General features: G+C 40.2%; 1 protein-coding gene across 2 annotated transcripts; it reads left to right on the top strand.

Moving 5' to 3' along the window:
* Window positions 1–3,636: 3,636 nt before the first annotated feature.
* mtrf1l.L (mitochondrial translational release factor 1 like L homeolog) lies at window positions 3,637–15,005 on the top strand. Of its 2 annotated transcripts, none has more exons than XM_018263027.2 (7): window positions 3,637–4,277; window positions 6,442–6,521; window positions 7,747–7,930; window positions 9,771–9,934; window positions 10,783–10,900; window positions 12,153–12,289; window positions 14,742–15,005. In XM_018263027.2, the coding sequence occupies exons 1-7, from the start codon at window positions 3,764–3,766 to the stop codon at window positions 14,961–14,963; spliced, it is 1,419 nt and encodes a 472-aa protein (XP_018118516.1). In that variant the 5' UTR covers window positions 3,637–3,763; the 3' UTR covers window positions 14,964–15,005. The 2 variants fall into 2 exon arrangements, with proteins under 2 accessions (XP_018118516.1, XP_041418658.1); XM_041562724.1 differs by lacking the exon at window positions 3,637–4,277 and adding an exon at window positions 5,433–5,569.
* The last annotated feature ends 930 nt before the right edge of the window (window positions 15,006–15,935 follow it).

A 15,935-nucleotide genomic window follows, 5' to 3' on the forward strand; every position in this document is an offset into this window, starting at 1 on the left:
TGAGTACATAAGTGTGGTCAAGGTTAATAGCTCTCTGGATCTTGTTCCACCTTGCTTGTTGATGTGTGTCACTGCAGTCATGTTGTCCGACCTTATCCTTACAGCCTTTCCCTGAACTATGTGTTGGAAGTTGAGAAGACTCAGATGTATGGCCTTCAATTCCTTCCAGTTGGAAGTTTTGATTATTTCTTCCTTCCTCCAGTTCCCCTGTATTCTGAGATTCTCTAGGTGAGCCCCCCAGCCTTTCTTGCTGGCGTCTGTTGTTATGGTTATCCAATTCTTCGGGAGAAGACACACAGGTTGGAGTAAGTTGTCTTCCTGCAGCCACCACTTGAGAGATGTTAGAATGTCTGGGCTTAGACAGATGAGCTGATTGGGATTCGCCTGGTTGTGGTCCCACTTCGAGAGAAACTCCCTTTGGAGGGCTCTGGTGTGCATTCGGGCCCATTTGACGCATTCTGAGGTGGATCCTAGTTTCCCCAGGACTTGTTGACATACTCATGCTGTTGTCATGGGAAACTGAATGAGCGATAGAGCTGCTCCTTTGATATCTGGGATTTTCTTTGCTGGGAGGCTTAGGGATAAAGTCCGAGTGTTTATCAGGACTCCCAAGAATTCTAGCTCTTGAGTTGGTTGAGTGTGGCTTTTTTCCCAGTTGATCAACCAGCCCAGGTTTTGTAAGTACGACGTTGTTGTTAGAAGATGTGACTTCAGAAGTACTTTGTTGGGCCCCATGATCAGGAGATCGTCGAGGTATGCAAAGATCTGTATACCTGCTAGTCTCAGTTTGGCCACTACAGGTGCCAAGATCTTGGAGAATATCCTTGGAGCCGTGGCGAGTCCAAAGGGTAGGGCACGGTATTGGAAGTGTTGATTTAGTATGTAAAATCTTAGGTACTTCCTTTTTTTTACTGGGATGTGCAGGTAGGCATCTTTCAGATCCAGCTTCACTAGCCAATCCCCTTGTTCCAAGCATTGGGATATTGACTTCAGGGTCTCCATTCTGAAGGAGTGGACATGGAGGTTGTAGTTGAGTTTCTGTAAGTTTAATATCACTCTGAAATCTCCATTTATTTTCCTTCGAAGGAAAAGATGGGAATATAAGCCTTGGTACCTTTGGTCCCTGGAAACTGTTGATATGATCCTTTTCTCTAACAGATCTTGTATGATGCTGGTAATAACTTTTTTCCCCTCTGGTGACATGTGTCTGTCTGAGGAAATAAAATTCATAGGTGGGGAATTTTTTAACTCCAGCTTGTATCCTTTTGACACGATGTCCGTCACCCATTTGTCTTGTATTTCTCGAGCCCACTCTGTCTGAAACAGAGATAATCTGCCTCCTACGATGGACGGAGGGGCTCCACAACCTTCATGCTCTTTTTTCCTGTTTCTGGACTCCCTTACCAGGAAAGGACTGGTCCTTTGGTCTCCACTGCCTGGAAAAAGGTCTGCCTGGTTTGTATTGTTTTGCATCCTTGAACGTGGGTCTAGAGGTGTACCCCCCAGCTGGTCTGCCTCTGATCGATCTATTATCTCTTCTTTCTTGGGGAAGAAATGGTGATTTCCCTGCTGACATCTTGGATATGATTTGATCCAGTTCTGGTCCAAACAAGAGATTGCCCTTGAAGGGTAGAGAGCATAGGTTGTGTTTTGATTGTGGGTCGGCGTTCCAATGTCTTAGCCATAGACCCCTCCTCGCAGTTACTGATAGGCTCATGGATTTACCTGCTAGTTTGACCATGTCCATAGAGGCTTCGGCTACAAAATCATTGGCTATCTTGATATCTTGTAACATGTTGGTGAGTCTGCCTCTGTCGTCGCCTCTTTTGATGGCTTCTTCCAGTTCTTGAAGCCAAATATTGTTAGCTCTTGTGACAGAAGTAATGGCTACCGCTGCTTTGCAAGTGGCTCCACCGGCCACATAAGCTCTTTTTAGTGAAGTGTCCTGCCTTCTCTCCATAGGATCTCGGAGTGAGACACCTTCGTCTACCGGCAGCGTGGTTCTTCTGGCCACCCGAGTGATTGCTGCATCCACTTTAGGAGCAAAATCCCAAGTCTTAGATTGGTCTGCTGGAAAAGGGAACATTTTCCTAAATTTTCTGGAAATCATAAATTTTTTTATCTGGATTTTCCCACTCAGATTCCACCGTTTTCTTGATAAATTCATGGATTGGAAACAGATGATTCTTCTTCGATACGGATTTAAACATCTTATCTTTTTTGGTTGGGGACTGTGATTTTTCTTCCAGGTCCAAGGTTTTCCTTAAAGCCTTAATTAACGGTTCTACCAGGTCTGTGTTGAAAGCTGAATCCTCAGTTGTAGAACAATTGGACGATAGTTCCCCGTCTGACTCTAGGCTGTCACCTGGTAACTCAGAGCTGGAATGATGTATAGCCACCGGTGTTGCTTGATGTGATCCACTTAGATGAGGGTTAATGTTTTTAAGTACATTATCCGTAACCTGTGTGACCATGTCCGCCATGGATTTGTTAAATGAATCCTTCATCCATGTCATGAATTCTTTAAATTGAGTAGTGTTATCTGACGGTTCTTGTAGACATCTATCGCAGGAGTTGCTGTCTGGTAAAGCTGGATCATTGCAGGATACGCATACTTTCCTGCTTGATTTTCTTCTATGGCCTCCAGGAGAACTCCTGTTAAAGAAAAAGATAATTAGTTATGCGAACATTTTTTATTATGTTTTATTCCCTTGCAAAAGAACATCCATCTTCGCCTCTCTTAATAACTCACCCCCTTGAGCCCGAATGAGAGCGTCTGGAACTCATAAAGAATTATCGAATCCTATATCCTGACCCTGGAAGGAGAGGAATAAATGTATCCAGGGTGTCCTGCTCATTCATATGGGCTAACGTAATAAACAGAGGTGTACTTACAGTTGTACCCTCTGAACAGCACAAAGGCACTCCAGGCAAACAGTTTGTTTTACCAGATTGGCAGCTTTGGGGGGAAAAGGCGCCCAGATTTTAAATTTTCGCACCAAGCCACTTCCATACGCCTTTACGCCTCAGCGTTAATGAGCGTGCGTCCGCGTAGATGCGCCTGCGTGAATACGTACTTGCGCCCGCGAAAACACGCTGGCGTCCGTCCCATCTTGGAAGTGGAAGCATCGGTGTCTTATTGCGCATGCGCCGCCCGCGCGGCATTGCGGCTGACTGCACCGGAGGCACACTTTGGCCAAAAGCCCGTCGGCTTCTCCAAGAGCTCACATAAGGACTCAAGCCTCGGCTCAGGAGCTTCAGCAGAAGAGAGGCAGTCTGCTGGACTTCAGGGGGGAGCGACAGGAGGAAAAAAGATGGCGGCCAGGGGCGGAAGTAAGTTTTTTATTGAGGAAAACCTGTCCAATCACGTGGCAGGGGGGATTAACCCATAGTGTGCCCACTGCCATGTGGAAGGAACAGGAAAGAGTGATTGAAGTTTATCAGAGCACAAGTCACATGACTTGGGGCAGCTGGGAAATTGACAAAATGTCTAGCCCCATGTCAAATTTCAAAATTAAATATAAAAAAATCTGTTTGCTCTTTTGAGAAATGGATTTCAGTGCAGAATTCTGATGGAGCAGCACTATTAACTGATTTATTTTGAAAAAAAAAAAAATTCCCATGACAGTATCCCTTTAACACCGTTACATTTTAGTCTTGGCAAATTGACTTTACATTTCATCTGCCTCATATATTTAGTGTTATACTTCATGAACTAATCGCTAGAAGGCGCCCTGTAACCTGTAGCTCCGCCAGCCGTAACATGGCAGCACTGACAACCGCAAAATGGCGTCTCGCTCTGCACATTTATCCCACGTGTTTACCAACTTCACGCGAGAACTGCGCTGTCATGCTGCTAAATGTCAGTCGCTGTGTTTTGTGTTGCGTCCGGCGGGGTCCCGGTAACCCCTGGAATAAATGGGCTCGTGTGGCGGGACGCAGAGTCGGTGCACTAAATTCGGGCGGCCAAGCGCGATGCATGTCCGCATTGGAACAAGCGCTGAACAGCGAGGCGTGGGATCATTTTATTCAGCGTCTTGAAAAACTGGCAACAACTTTAAATAACTCAGATGTTTCTCATCATGTAGCGAGTTCCGAGTCGGGTTTAAGGAACGAGGAGCGCGAGTGTAGTAAAGAAAGTAACAGCGCGTGGTGTCGCGCGGGGGCTCAAGGACACCAGGGGAGAAACGCGTGGGATGTCCGCCGCCTGCTCCCTCCTATTCAGGAACTGAGGCGAAAGGAACTGGAGCAGCAGGAGCTGCAGCAGATTTTGAAAGGTTAGAGCCCTGCAATTCAATGGCAACTCCTAGCTCCACATCTAGTAACTCAAAATAACAACTTTTGTTTGTGCATATGAGTAAACATTACTTGTTGATTGGTTACTAGAACTCTGTATATCCTTTTTGACACCTTTGCACAAAAGATTGCGTTTGCACCCTCACAACCATCACTTTAAATGGGTGTTTCACCGTTGAGTTAAGTTTTAGCATGCGATAGAATGGCCAGTTCTAACCAACATTTCAATTGGTCTTCATTATGTTATAATTATTTGCGCCCGCCTTCATCATTGACCCTGTCTAAAAAAGACAAATGCTGGGTAAATCTACACATTTATTGTAAATGCTGCTTTTTATTACTCAAGGGGGTGTGAGAACTTAAAGGGATACTGTCATGGGAAAAATAATTTTTTTCCAAACTGAATCAGTTAATAGTACTGCTCCAGCAGAATTCTGCACTGAAATCCATTTCTCAAAAGAGCCAACAGATTTTTTTTTTTTATTCAATTTTGAAATCTGACATGGGGCTAGACAAATTGTCAATTTCCCAGCTGCCCCAAGTCATGTGACTTGTGCTCTGATAAACTTCAATCACTCTTTACTGCTGTACTGCAAGTTGGAGTGATATTACCCCCTCCCTTTCCCCCCCAGCACCCAAACAACAGAAAGCCTCATACATGCATTTCCTGGTCTTCCCTGACAGCATAATAATTACCTTCGGGTATGCTCTCTCCCTGTTGGTCCATGCAGAAGAAAACAAACACATACCCATATACATAAGTACCTCCGCCACCAAATCCTCCCAGTCTTTTCTTCTATTGAAAAGTGCAGCAGCAGTTAGTGCAGTTCTGTGCAGCTCCCTCCAGCCGTAGCTCTAGCAATTGCTTTGCTGTGCAGAGACCTCTGTGGCCAGGGTTGTTGTTAGTATGCTTTGTTCATATCAATTTGGCGCCCTCTTCATTCTCGCACTGGAAGTGACATTAGCACATTTTTTCAAGTTTAAAGCACTGTTCTGTGTTTTGGCGTCAGTGAAGTAATTAGATATTACTGGACCCCACAGCAAATTATTTTTCAATCCCCTAAAATGTTTAAAGGTTGACTGTTTTACCAATATTTATTGAAACTGTATTTGAATTAGGGCCTCATGGGGCCCCTATACATCCTGGGCCCCCTTGCAGCCGCTGCTTCCTCTATAGTTACACCCCTGTTCAGTGTCCTTGCCCTAAAGTGCCCTCTCAGTGCTGCATCATGGATCCGGCTGCCAGCAGACGTGCTGCTTCCAAATCTTCTGGGTGAGTGCCCTACTTGATTATGATGATGATGATGAAGCATTTTGGTGAGATTTGTTGCCCATATGTAAACATGGGTGGGTGACAAATCTCCCCGTGTGCCATTACCCTTATCTGGAAGGCTTTGCTTCCTGCCTAGTTATACCAACCATTAAAAAAAGATCAAGATTAGATAAAATCAAGATGAAGATTACATTGTGAAAAAAAGGTAATTCTGAAAAACCTTTTATGATGCATTCATCTGAAAAGTTATTTTGGAATGTAAAAATCAAAAGCACGGTCAAGACAGAAACGAATTTCCAGGCCCCCCTCTATAAGTTGGGTGAGTTAGATTGCAGTTTGGATTTTTTTAATATGGCCAACAAATCTCACCAAAATGCTTTATCATCAAGTAAATCGCCAGTGGGAAAGCATACACTGTGCTTAGTTTTCCAAAGTCACTCAAAGTTTCCTTGTGAGGCAAGTTGCCCGCGGTAGCACAAATTTAAACGTTGGTGACAAATATCTCAAGGCCACACTGAGCATTGATCACTGCTCTTGGCCTGCATATTTTTTTCAGACTGAGAGAAGTGGATCAACTCCATGCCCTAGCTCTGTATCATTTCCACTTGCATGTAGGCATAAGCAGGGAAGAGTAGGTTGACCCGAAAATGCCTGCTTTTCCGTATTTAGGTCGACCTCCACTCCATTGTGTGTGACTGAACAAAAAGTTGAAGTGATTCAGATGAATTGAACTGGGGCTAATATGCAAACTGAGAGCAGTGAAGAGAAGACTGAATCGGTTGTTCCTGAAGGGGCTGGATATTGCATTGATATAGCATTATTCTCAATACTATAATTTAGAAAACTCCCTTATTAACCTTTCTTTTCTAAAGATGAATGTGAAGATTTAAAGGCCCTTGCCACTACAGAAATAGCATCTTGCAAGGAGGAGATAAACCATCTAAAACATAAGGTATGTTATATTTATTTCATTTCATTGTGTTTCTTTAATATCTCAAGATATTAACCTCAGCCCACCACTATGGGCACCGAGAGAGCCCCATATAGACAAAGACAAAAAATCCTCTGCACTCAACCCATTATAAAACCCATTAAATAGGTTGTTCACCTTTGAGTTAACATTTAGTATAATGTAGATTGATTTTCTGGGAAAATTTGCAATTGGTTTCCATTTTTTATTATTTGTGGTTTGTGAGTTATTTAGATTTTTATTAGATAGTTCTCCAGTTTGCAGTTTCAGCAATCTGGTTGCTAGGGTCGTAATTACCATAGCAACCATGCATTATTTTGAATAAGAGACTGGAATATGAAGAGGAGAGGGCCTGAGTAGAATGATGAGTAATAAGTAGCAATAACAATACATTTTTAGCCTTCCAGAGCATTTGTTTTTTTATATGGGGGTCAGTGACCCCCATTTGAATGCTGGAAAGAGTCAGAAGAATAATTCAAAAACTATGCAAAATAAACTATGAAGACCAATTGAAAAGTAACTTAGACTTGGCCATTCTACAACATACTAAAAGTTAACTTAAAGGTGAACAACCCCTTTGAGACATTTTAGCTACAGTACTAAAAATGCCCTCCCCTTTAAACAAAAAGGTGGCCAACTACATCCATTATCCCTGGTCTTGCCAGTCCTACATTCACTTTCATCTGATTCATAATTGTAATCAGGCCTTGGAAATCATCCAGACCAGTAACATCAAAACATGAAAATGTTTTAAAGTAAATATAATCCATGCACTAGTAAAACTGATGTTTGCTTCACAAACACTACTATTGTTTGTATAAATAAGCTACTGTGTAGCAATTGGGGCAGCTATTCAAAGGAGAAAAGGCTTTAGTAGATAAGCTCTGTAGAACATAATGTTATCTGTTATCCATTATTTATCCTGTGCCATATAGCCTTTTTTTCAATTGCTGCCATTTTCATAGTTGTTTATATGCTATAGTAGTGTTTCTGAAGCAAACACATCAGTTTTACCAGTGCAGGGCAACACTACATGATATTTTAATTACTTTAAAACACTTTAATTTTTTGGTGTTACTGTTCCTTTAACCACTAGTTGATAAATTATGTTGATTTACACAGTAATAACAATGAGATGTTAACTGCCTGCGTATTCTTGTCTTGTATACATATTTGAACTAATGTTTATCACTTACCTGTCCTGTAGATTGCCAGGATTTTAATAAAAAGAGAAGAATCGGAGGATAATGATCTTATTATGGAAGTGACTGCAGGTGTAGGAGGACAGGAGGCAATGCTTTTCACTGCCGAGATGTTCGAGATGTATAATAATTATGCAGTTTATAAAAACTGGAGCTTTGATTTGCTGGAATATTTTTCCAGTGAGCTAGGTAAGTACCAGTGGGCCCTGTGTCCTATGAATTGTATTAGAACTGTTTCAGAATTTGTTTTTAAGGCTGTGTATTCAATTAAATAAGCAATTTAAGGCTTGTAATGATGCTTTTTTTATTAAAAAGTGTGTAACATTAGTGTGGCTGTATACAGAGACCCAAAGTATCCCCTGAGGTTCTCCAGTGGGCTGGAAGACTGAATCACTTAGTTATCTTTTCTGATATGTTTTGGTAGTAGCAGATATAGTATTGTGCTACTGCTGCTGGTTCCTTGCTACTTCACTGTGCATCAGCATTACTAGCCTTTTATTTCTGCCCAACTGCTATGTGATGGAGATTTGAGACTAATGTGATGAACTTCTTTTGCATCAGAAATGTTAACTCATTTGATCTAGGTCTAAAAACACACATCAACCAAACACTAAACAGTACATTCATATTTACTGTCATAGGTAATTAAACTTGTAGATAACTCTTAGCCTTGCATTATTAAAGGAGAACTAAAGGTATAATCAGGGGGGGGTGCCTAAATGTCAGTCATTGCCCAATGATTATAATCCATTACCTGAAACTCTGAGCCATGCTCCTGTTAGCAAAAAAACTGCTTCAACCCAGGGTATTCCGATCTTCTTCTGGCCCAGGCAGTTGCATGCACAATAATAAAAAATACGGCTTTTTTCGTTCAGCTTTCATTCCACTGTGCATGAAGCTGCCTGGACTGGACCAAGCAGTATTCCTGTTCGCAACAACTGCACATGCGCCAAAAGTGTCAGAAAATGCCTAAGGGAAGTGGACCCGAAGAATGCTGAAGAGCCGGCAGATGGCGCCCATGAGGTTCGCTGCGCTTACTCTGCACCCATACGCGAGGACTGTGTTAGGGGCACTTTTAGGGGTAATCAACTATGCAGGGGGGAAGTAGGGAGGGGGGGACTATGTAGGGTAGTAGGTAGGGCCTTTTCTTATTGGGGGGTGGGTTAGTTCTCATTTAATGTTAATTTTGAGAGCATCTAGGTTTAAAAACTTATTGGTATTCCTGGGCAGTCAGTAGGGCTGCCATCTGGCTGGTATTTTAGCACCCTAAGTGGTAGGAATGATGCTTGATTCTTTATTAAAGTAATAGGGAGTTAACATGAAAATATAGGAAGGCCAGTGTTGTGTGTTTTTCTTTAAAAAGTGTGCTTGTAATGAAGTTCTAGTAAAATATTACTACCGTTAACCTGTATTTAAGATGGAGCAAGCTTTGATCTGTCCTAGAACTGTGATCTGTTAATTTTTTGGCTTAGTAATTACTGTGGTAGCAATCTTGCATATGTAATTGACTGCAATGATTATGCAGGGACATTTTTATAAAAAAAAAAAAATAAAAAATGGGGTAACACCAAGCTCGGCCACTTTAACACTATGCTTCTATTAATGAATCCAGGAGAAAAATGTGTGAACAGTTACACAGAAGGATAATAGATATTTTTTACAAGAACTACAAATCCCAACAAATAAGCCTATAATGATATACACACGAATAGGCGCACACACGGGAACAGATGTGTGCATTCACGAATAGGTGCAAACGGTGTCTCACACTAAGCAGGTGAAGAACCACATATGAGTGAGTACAGTGTAGACATGAGACTGGCCTAGGAGACAGAGAAGGTACATGCCTGGCACCTCCCTCCCCAGCTTTGCGCCCTAGGGACGTGCCTTTTCTTTCTACCCTTAGTTTTGGCCTTGATCCATTCTTCTGTCTATTGACAGAACAGTGTGCCCAAAGTCCATTCATTTGTAGAATTAATAATGTTAAGTTTAGCATTGTAATTTTTATATAGTTTTTCAATGTTTATAGGTGGCCTTCGACATGCAACTGTCAGCATTGGGGGCCATGACGCATACAGATGCTTAAAGTTTGAAGGTGGTGTCCACAGGGTGCAGCGAGTGCCAAAGACGGAGAAGCAAGGCAGAATTCATACAAGTACAATGACTGTTGCAATATTACCTCAGCCAAGTGAGGTACAGTTTGATTTGTGTAATGTGTTATTGTTCTATAACCTAAAGATATGATTTATTTTTGTGTTTCAAAGCTGTGTAAAGCAAAGAAGTTATGGAAAATAAGATGTACTTATATACTGTAAAAGTTCTAGGCATGCTTTTGTTTACATTGTAAAGTGTAATTGAAATGTTTACTCCTCAATTTCTTACGACGCAGCAGGTTTGTCATGTGCAACTGAAATGAGTTGCTGTGTATTCATTTACAAGTTCTCTAGTAAAAATTGGTAGCCTCCCCAAATAAGTCATCCTCTTCTCAGAGTATTAGAGAGATTAAGGAAACTTTAGTGGGCAGAGGAGGTGACTTTACAGTAGTTTAAAATGTCATTCACTGCTATATATATATATTTAATAAAGGTGAACTTGTGGTATGCTATAAGTGTTTACAATTTTAAGAAGGGACGCTATCACTAAATTACAGTTTTTCACCCACCATATGCTTTCCACTGATATATAGTCTGTCTTACATACAAAGGCATATTCTTATTAAATTATTACCATTTTCTAATATAATAAGTCTAAATTCTTTTTCTTCTGTTACTAATTAGTCCACCAGTTTGACTGCAGTACGATATGAATAAAGTAAATCACAGTATGGTATTTTCTTCTATCATGTTCTGTGTAAACTTCCAACCATTTAGTTATCCAGTGATTCTAATCACTAACCTGGGACCTGGGCTGCAACTTCCCCAGGTATATTTGCATATATGCTATAGTTTCTATGTATCTCTTTTTAATAGATTTTGAGAGTATTGAGTGTCACTCGGGAATCTAAAAGTAGCTAACTACATCCTTTTCTTTTGTACCATCAGATTAATTTGGTGATTAATCCTAAAGATTTAAGAATTGAAACAAAAAGAGCCAGTGGAGCTGGGGGTCAGCATGTAAACACCACAGACAGTGCGGTGCGGATTGTTCACATTCCAACAGGTAAGTAAACGATGGTGAAGGAAAGATTGAAGTCCATATTTATTTAAAACTGTCTTGTGTGACTTTTCTTGTTTTTGAGGGCAATAAGGTTATTTTCTTATTTGAGAGGTGTGTTAATTGGTCTTATCACATTGCTGGCATTAATCCAGTAAATATACTTGCATGGGAAGGTCTTAAAGGGCAAGTCAACCCCAAGCCCGGAAGCCCTCAATATTAATCTCCCCAATCATTATAAGAAATTACTAGAGGTCAACGTTTAATTCCAATGGCAACCTAAAATGATTAATTATTTAGGTGTGAATTTATCCTCACTTTATGCAACATTGGCAGTAGATAACTATATTATATTATGTAAACCAAAAAGTTCTAAATATGATAACATTTTCTCAACTTATCCTGGCTAGGGCAAGTAACTGCACTCAAAATGTCTGCTCTCCCCTTATTATAATATGTATTTCGTACACTACCAACTTTACCTCCAAAGGGACTACTAAACACCACACAGAAAGCTTTCAATAGCTCTGTATAGTACAGAAAATGACTGAACTTTCCCACAGGTTGTCACAGCTGTTATCAAGCTGCATCCCAAACCTAATGTGTAACTATCTGTCGGCTCAGTTAACTTAAATAAAACAATAGCAAAAACTTGGGAAACATCCACATTGGACATACAATTGGTAAAAACCAGACTGGATAATCTGTTGACCATGGAAAGACTTTCCAGCATTGAAGCTGGCTGAGTTAAACCTTACAATAAAATCTGGAACCCATGGTTAACCTACTGGAATACCATGGTTTGCTTACCTAATATCCTATTGATTCTCTCAGCCTTGACAACATGCACATATGAACACATGAGCTACGCGATGTACAGTACTTTTGCATTTTATTTTCGAATGTTTTAGCATTGCCTTTTGTTTCTATTTTAATTTTTAATCTGTTTCACTTGTGACTTGTCTTGCATTCTGGGAAACTTCAGTAGATGCACTTTTATATTATTCTTTTTGAAAAGCAATATAATAAAATATAAAGAAAAAAAAAATTACTATTGAAAGCAGCATTTGCCCAACTCCTGGTTGTTATGTTTTAAACAACGTTCCAAAAGTCTTTGTTCTTTGTCAAACACTGCTTTCAATAGCATGCCACATATAAATAAAATGTGTTATTCATGTATATTGCAAAGTTGCATAATGTTTTCTTTTATTAGGCAAAAACTTATTTTTATTATAACCCCATTACTGTATTTTTAAAGGTGTAGTATCAGAGTGCCAGCAGGAAAGATCCCAGCTGAAAAACAGAGAAAAGGCAATGCAAGTACTTCGTGCAAAATTGTACACTATGAAGCTAGAAGAGGAAACAAGCAAACGATATAATGCAAGAAAAATACAGGTATGTTATCAGGAAAGCCACAGTTCTTAAACTGAACAGCACACTTCATTTTCAACTTCCTTTACTTCTTTTAATAAAAGGAAAGTAAAAAAAAAAAAAAAAATGTTAAAGGGCCATTTTATATAATATACAGTTAGGCCCATAAATCTTTGGACAGACAACTTTTTTTCTTCTTTTGGTTCTGTACATTACCACAATGAATTTTAAATTAAACAACTCAGATGCAGTTAAACTGCAGACTTTCAGCTTTAATTCAGTGGGTTATACAAAAAGACTGCATCTGCAGGTGACAAAAAACATCCTTAAAGTGGACCCGTCACCCAGACATGAAAATCTGTATAATAAAAGTCCTTTTTAAATTAAACCTGAAATCCAATTTCTTTTTTTTAATAAAGCATTTATAGCTGTTGTAAACTCATTTAAAAATATCAGCTGTCAATCAAATATTGCCTACCCCACCTCTATGCCTAGGCATAGAGGCGGGGCAAGCAATTACTTTCACTTTCCATTCAGCACTTCCTAGATGTCACCGCTCTCCCCACATTCCCCCAGCTCTCTTAACGATTTAATTGTGTAACCAGTGCATGGTGATGGGCATTGGGTCCCTGTCCCCTGGTGCACAAACAAGATTCTGAGATTATGTAAGGATTGCCTTAATAACAGTGTCCACAAAATGGCTCCTTCCTGGTTGCTATAATTTTGAATTCCCAGACTGATGGAAACAATATTCAAATAATTTACACAGTGTAATTAAAGTTCATTTTGCTTGACTAACATGATAAAATAGGATTTGGAATAATTTTGTTTGGGTGACGGGTCCACTTTAAACTGCAAAAACAGAAAACCCATCGAAGAAATACATAGAGGTAGACAACATGGGTTAATTAATGTGCACCTCAGCCAATTGGCCCACGGATCAATGGTCAACTATTTTATGGTTTTGCTTCACTTGGAGTGTTCAATAACCGATTCATTTGTACATTTGATGGACCAAACAAGGGGATTTCCAAGCAGTTAGGAGGATGGATGACCAGACTGGTCTGTCGCCTAAACTGATTCCTAACTAATGCACATACAGGCCCGTGCAATCTGTGGATTCTGGTAAATGCCAGAGGGGTTGTTGTAAGATGCCATAGACAGTCACTATTTAGTGGGCTGGTGGGGGACTATTTGGGCTTCCTTCTACTGCCAAGGTCTATTTTGACTCCCAATCCAGACCTGGTCACATAGCATAATAAAAAGTAAAATAAACCACTTTAAAGCAGAACAAAACGTACTCAAAGTATTCTGGACACATACAGATTTGCATAACTTTATAATTAAAGGAGAATTCAACCTGTGGGGAAAAAAACCCGTACCCCCCCACCCCAGGTAGACCTCCCTCCCTCTACTACCCCCGGGGAAATACTCCATACTTACCCCCTGCCGCAGATTCTTCCAGCGGAGTTGCACGAATCCATCTTCTGCGTCCTCTGTAAGCTGACTGGGAGATCGGTATTTCTGCACATGTGCAGTTGGAGCAGTTTGCCAGTTTGTGACAACTGCGCATGCATGAAATTACACGTAAATTGCCGAACTCTGTCAGCTTACCGAGGAGCCGGAAGATGGATGCTTGCAACTCCGCTGGAAGAATCGGTGGCGAGGGGTAAGTATGGAGTATGGGGCATTTCCCCAGGGGGGGGGTAGTTAGCCTGGGGCGAGGCGGGAGGTCTACCTGGGGTGGGGGTACGGGTTTTTTCCCCCACAGGTTGAATTCTCCTTTAAGAATGGCAAACGGTAATTGCCGTGGCCACCATTTTAATTATGATGACCTACTGTGCTATATAATTCCCTTGTTTATCTCATCACATTAAAGGAACAGTAACGCCGAAAAATGAAAGTATTTTAAAGGAATTACAATATAATGTACTGTTGCGCTGCACTGGTACATCTAGTGTGGTTGCTTCAGAACTATAATTTAAAATATTTTAAAATAAGTTGCTGTATACAGCACAGGATACACCGTAGATACATTCTATAATCCCATTGTATACTACAGAATTTATCTGTTAACTGCTATGTATCCTGTGCCTTTTCTCCTTTTTCAGCATTGAATGGCTGCCCCCTATGGTTACACACCAGCTTGTTTATATAAACTATAGTATTGTTTCTGAAGCAAATACATCTGTTTTACCAGTGCAGCACAACAGTACAATAAATTTGTATTACGTTAAGGACTTTATTTTTTGATGTTACTGTTCCTTTAAGTAAGTGCTTATGTCAAGCACAGTTAAAAGAAACAATTACTTTTTATAGTGATTCAGTGGCATATGTGCATCACTGTAGTTGTCATGGTGGCATGTTGTTGATTGCTGAACAGTGTCAGAACACGTGACACGCAGTGTGTAACTAATGTATGCATGTCTGATTTTAAGATCACATTTATTACTTATTCCATGTTATTCTTTGATAGATTGGCACTAGAGGAAGATCTGAAAAAATCCGTACTTACAACTACCCACAAGACCGTGTCACAGACCACCGAATCGGCAAATCTTTACACAACATTGAAGGATTCATCTTTGGAGATGAACTTTTAGATGAAATGATTCAGTATCTCAGTGAATATGCAGACTATGAATCTTTAATGGGAATTATTTCAGACTCTTCCACTGAGCATCAGCAAATAAATTAATCCTGATCAACCATTGCAATAATACAAAAAATTACCAATTTATATTGGCAGTTCAAGTTTTTATTTATTTTTTTAACTTCCAACTGCATTTATCAAGAAAGCTGTCAATGTCCAGTTTTTCAGTACGTTTTATAGATGGTAGCTGTTGGTTAACTGAAGAGTTGGTTTCTGTTTGTAGATACTGCACACTTCTTTGCTTGTTAAATTTTTTTTTCTATAGTTATATATGTTTTGAGGTATGGGCCATATTATGCTGAGGGCACACAGATTGTTGGCACCGTTACTCTCGGCCTGCGTTTCTGCATGCTGAGAGAAACAGATCCGCTCCATTACGTACCTCAGTAAAACTTTACTGGCAAGTACAGCTTTCGCCTCTGATCGGCTACATGAAACAAAACTGAGCTGGGATTGGCTTAAAAACGCACAAGCAGGCATTTTCAGGCTGTACTCCTCTGCTCCATTTCGTGAAGCTGAGCTTACAGAGATGGTGTATTTGTTAGTGCAGTTTTACAGAGTTTGTCCAAGGGAGTGGATTTGCGCCACCATTTTCCTCATATCACATCTGGGTCACCCTGTAATCTCTAATTGTATTCCACTGTTTTGCCTTTTTGATTGCCTTGGACAGGCATGTTTTGTAAGTGGACAATTTGTTCCGCTCTTCCTTTAAAAAATTCACTTAAATGTACTTTGCCACGTTGTGGCCCAAGTGTTAGCAGTCTCGAACAAAGTTTTATTCCAGTATCTGTTTACATTACAAAAAAATTGGGATGTTCTCTCTTTAAGAAATATTTAAATTTAAAATGCATAGTCTTATTAGATGATAAAATCTTTTTACTTCAAAATTGGGCTAGGATGGACAAAGCTTTAACTAATCTACATCAATTTCATATTACTCCTTAGTAATATTCTGGAGGGGTGAGGGATGGTTGAGTTTTTGATCCTCCTGACTAAAATTTCCTAGATTTATATCCA

The sequence above is a fragment of the Xenopus laevis genome, chromosome 5L, assembly GCF_017654675.1.
Source record: "Xenopus laevis strain J_2021 chromosome 5L, Xenopus_laevis_v10.1, whole genome shotgun sequence".
Taxonomy (NCBI): Eukaryota; Metazoa; Chordata; class Amphibia; order Anura; family Pipidae; genus Xenopus; species Xenopus laevis.

What these genes read in the sequence shown, in the direction of transcription:
- mtrf1l.L (XM_018263027.2), top strand. Translation starts at nt 3,764, where the DNA reads ATGGCAGCACTGACAACCGCAAAATGGCGTCTCGCTCTGCACATTTAT. An exon ending in GCTGCAGCAGATTTTGAAAG is followed by an intron (nt 4,278 to 6,441) that starts GTTAGAGCCCTG and finishes TCTTTTCTAAAG; the next exon opens with ATGAATGTGAAGATTTAAAG. An exon ending in GATTGTTCACATTCCAACAG is followed by an intron (nt 10,901 to 12,152) that starts GTAAGTAAACGA and finishes GTATTTTTAAAG; the next exon opens with GTGTAGTATCAGAGTGCCAG.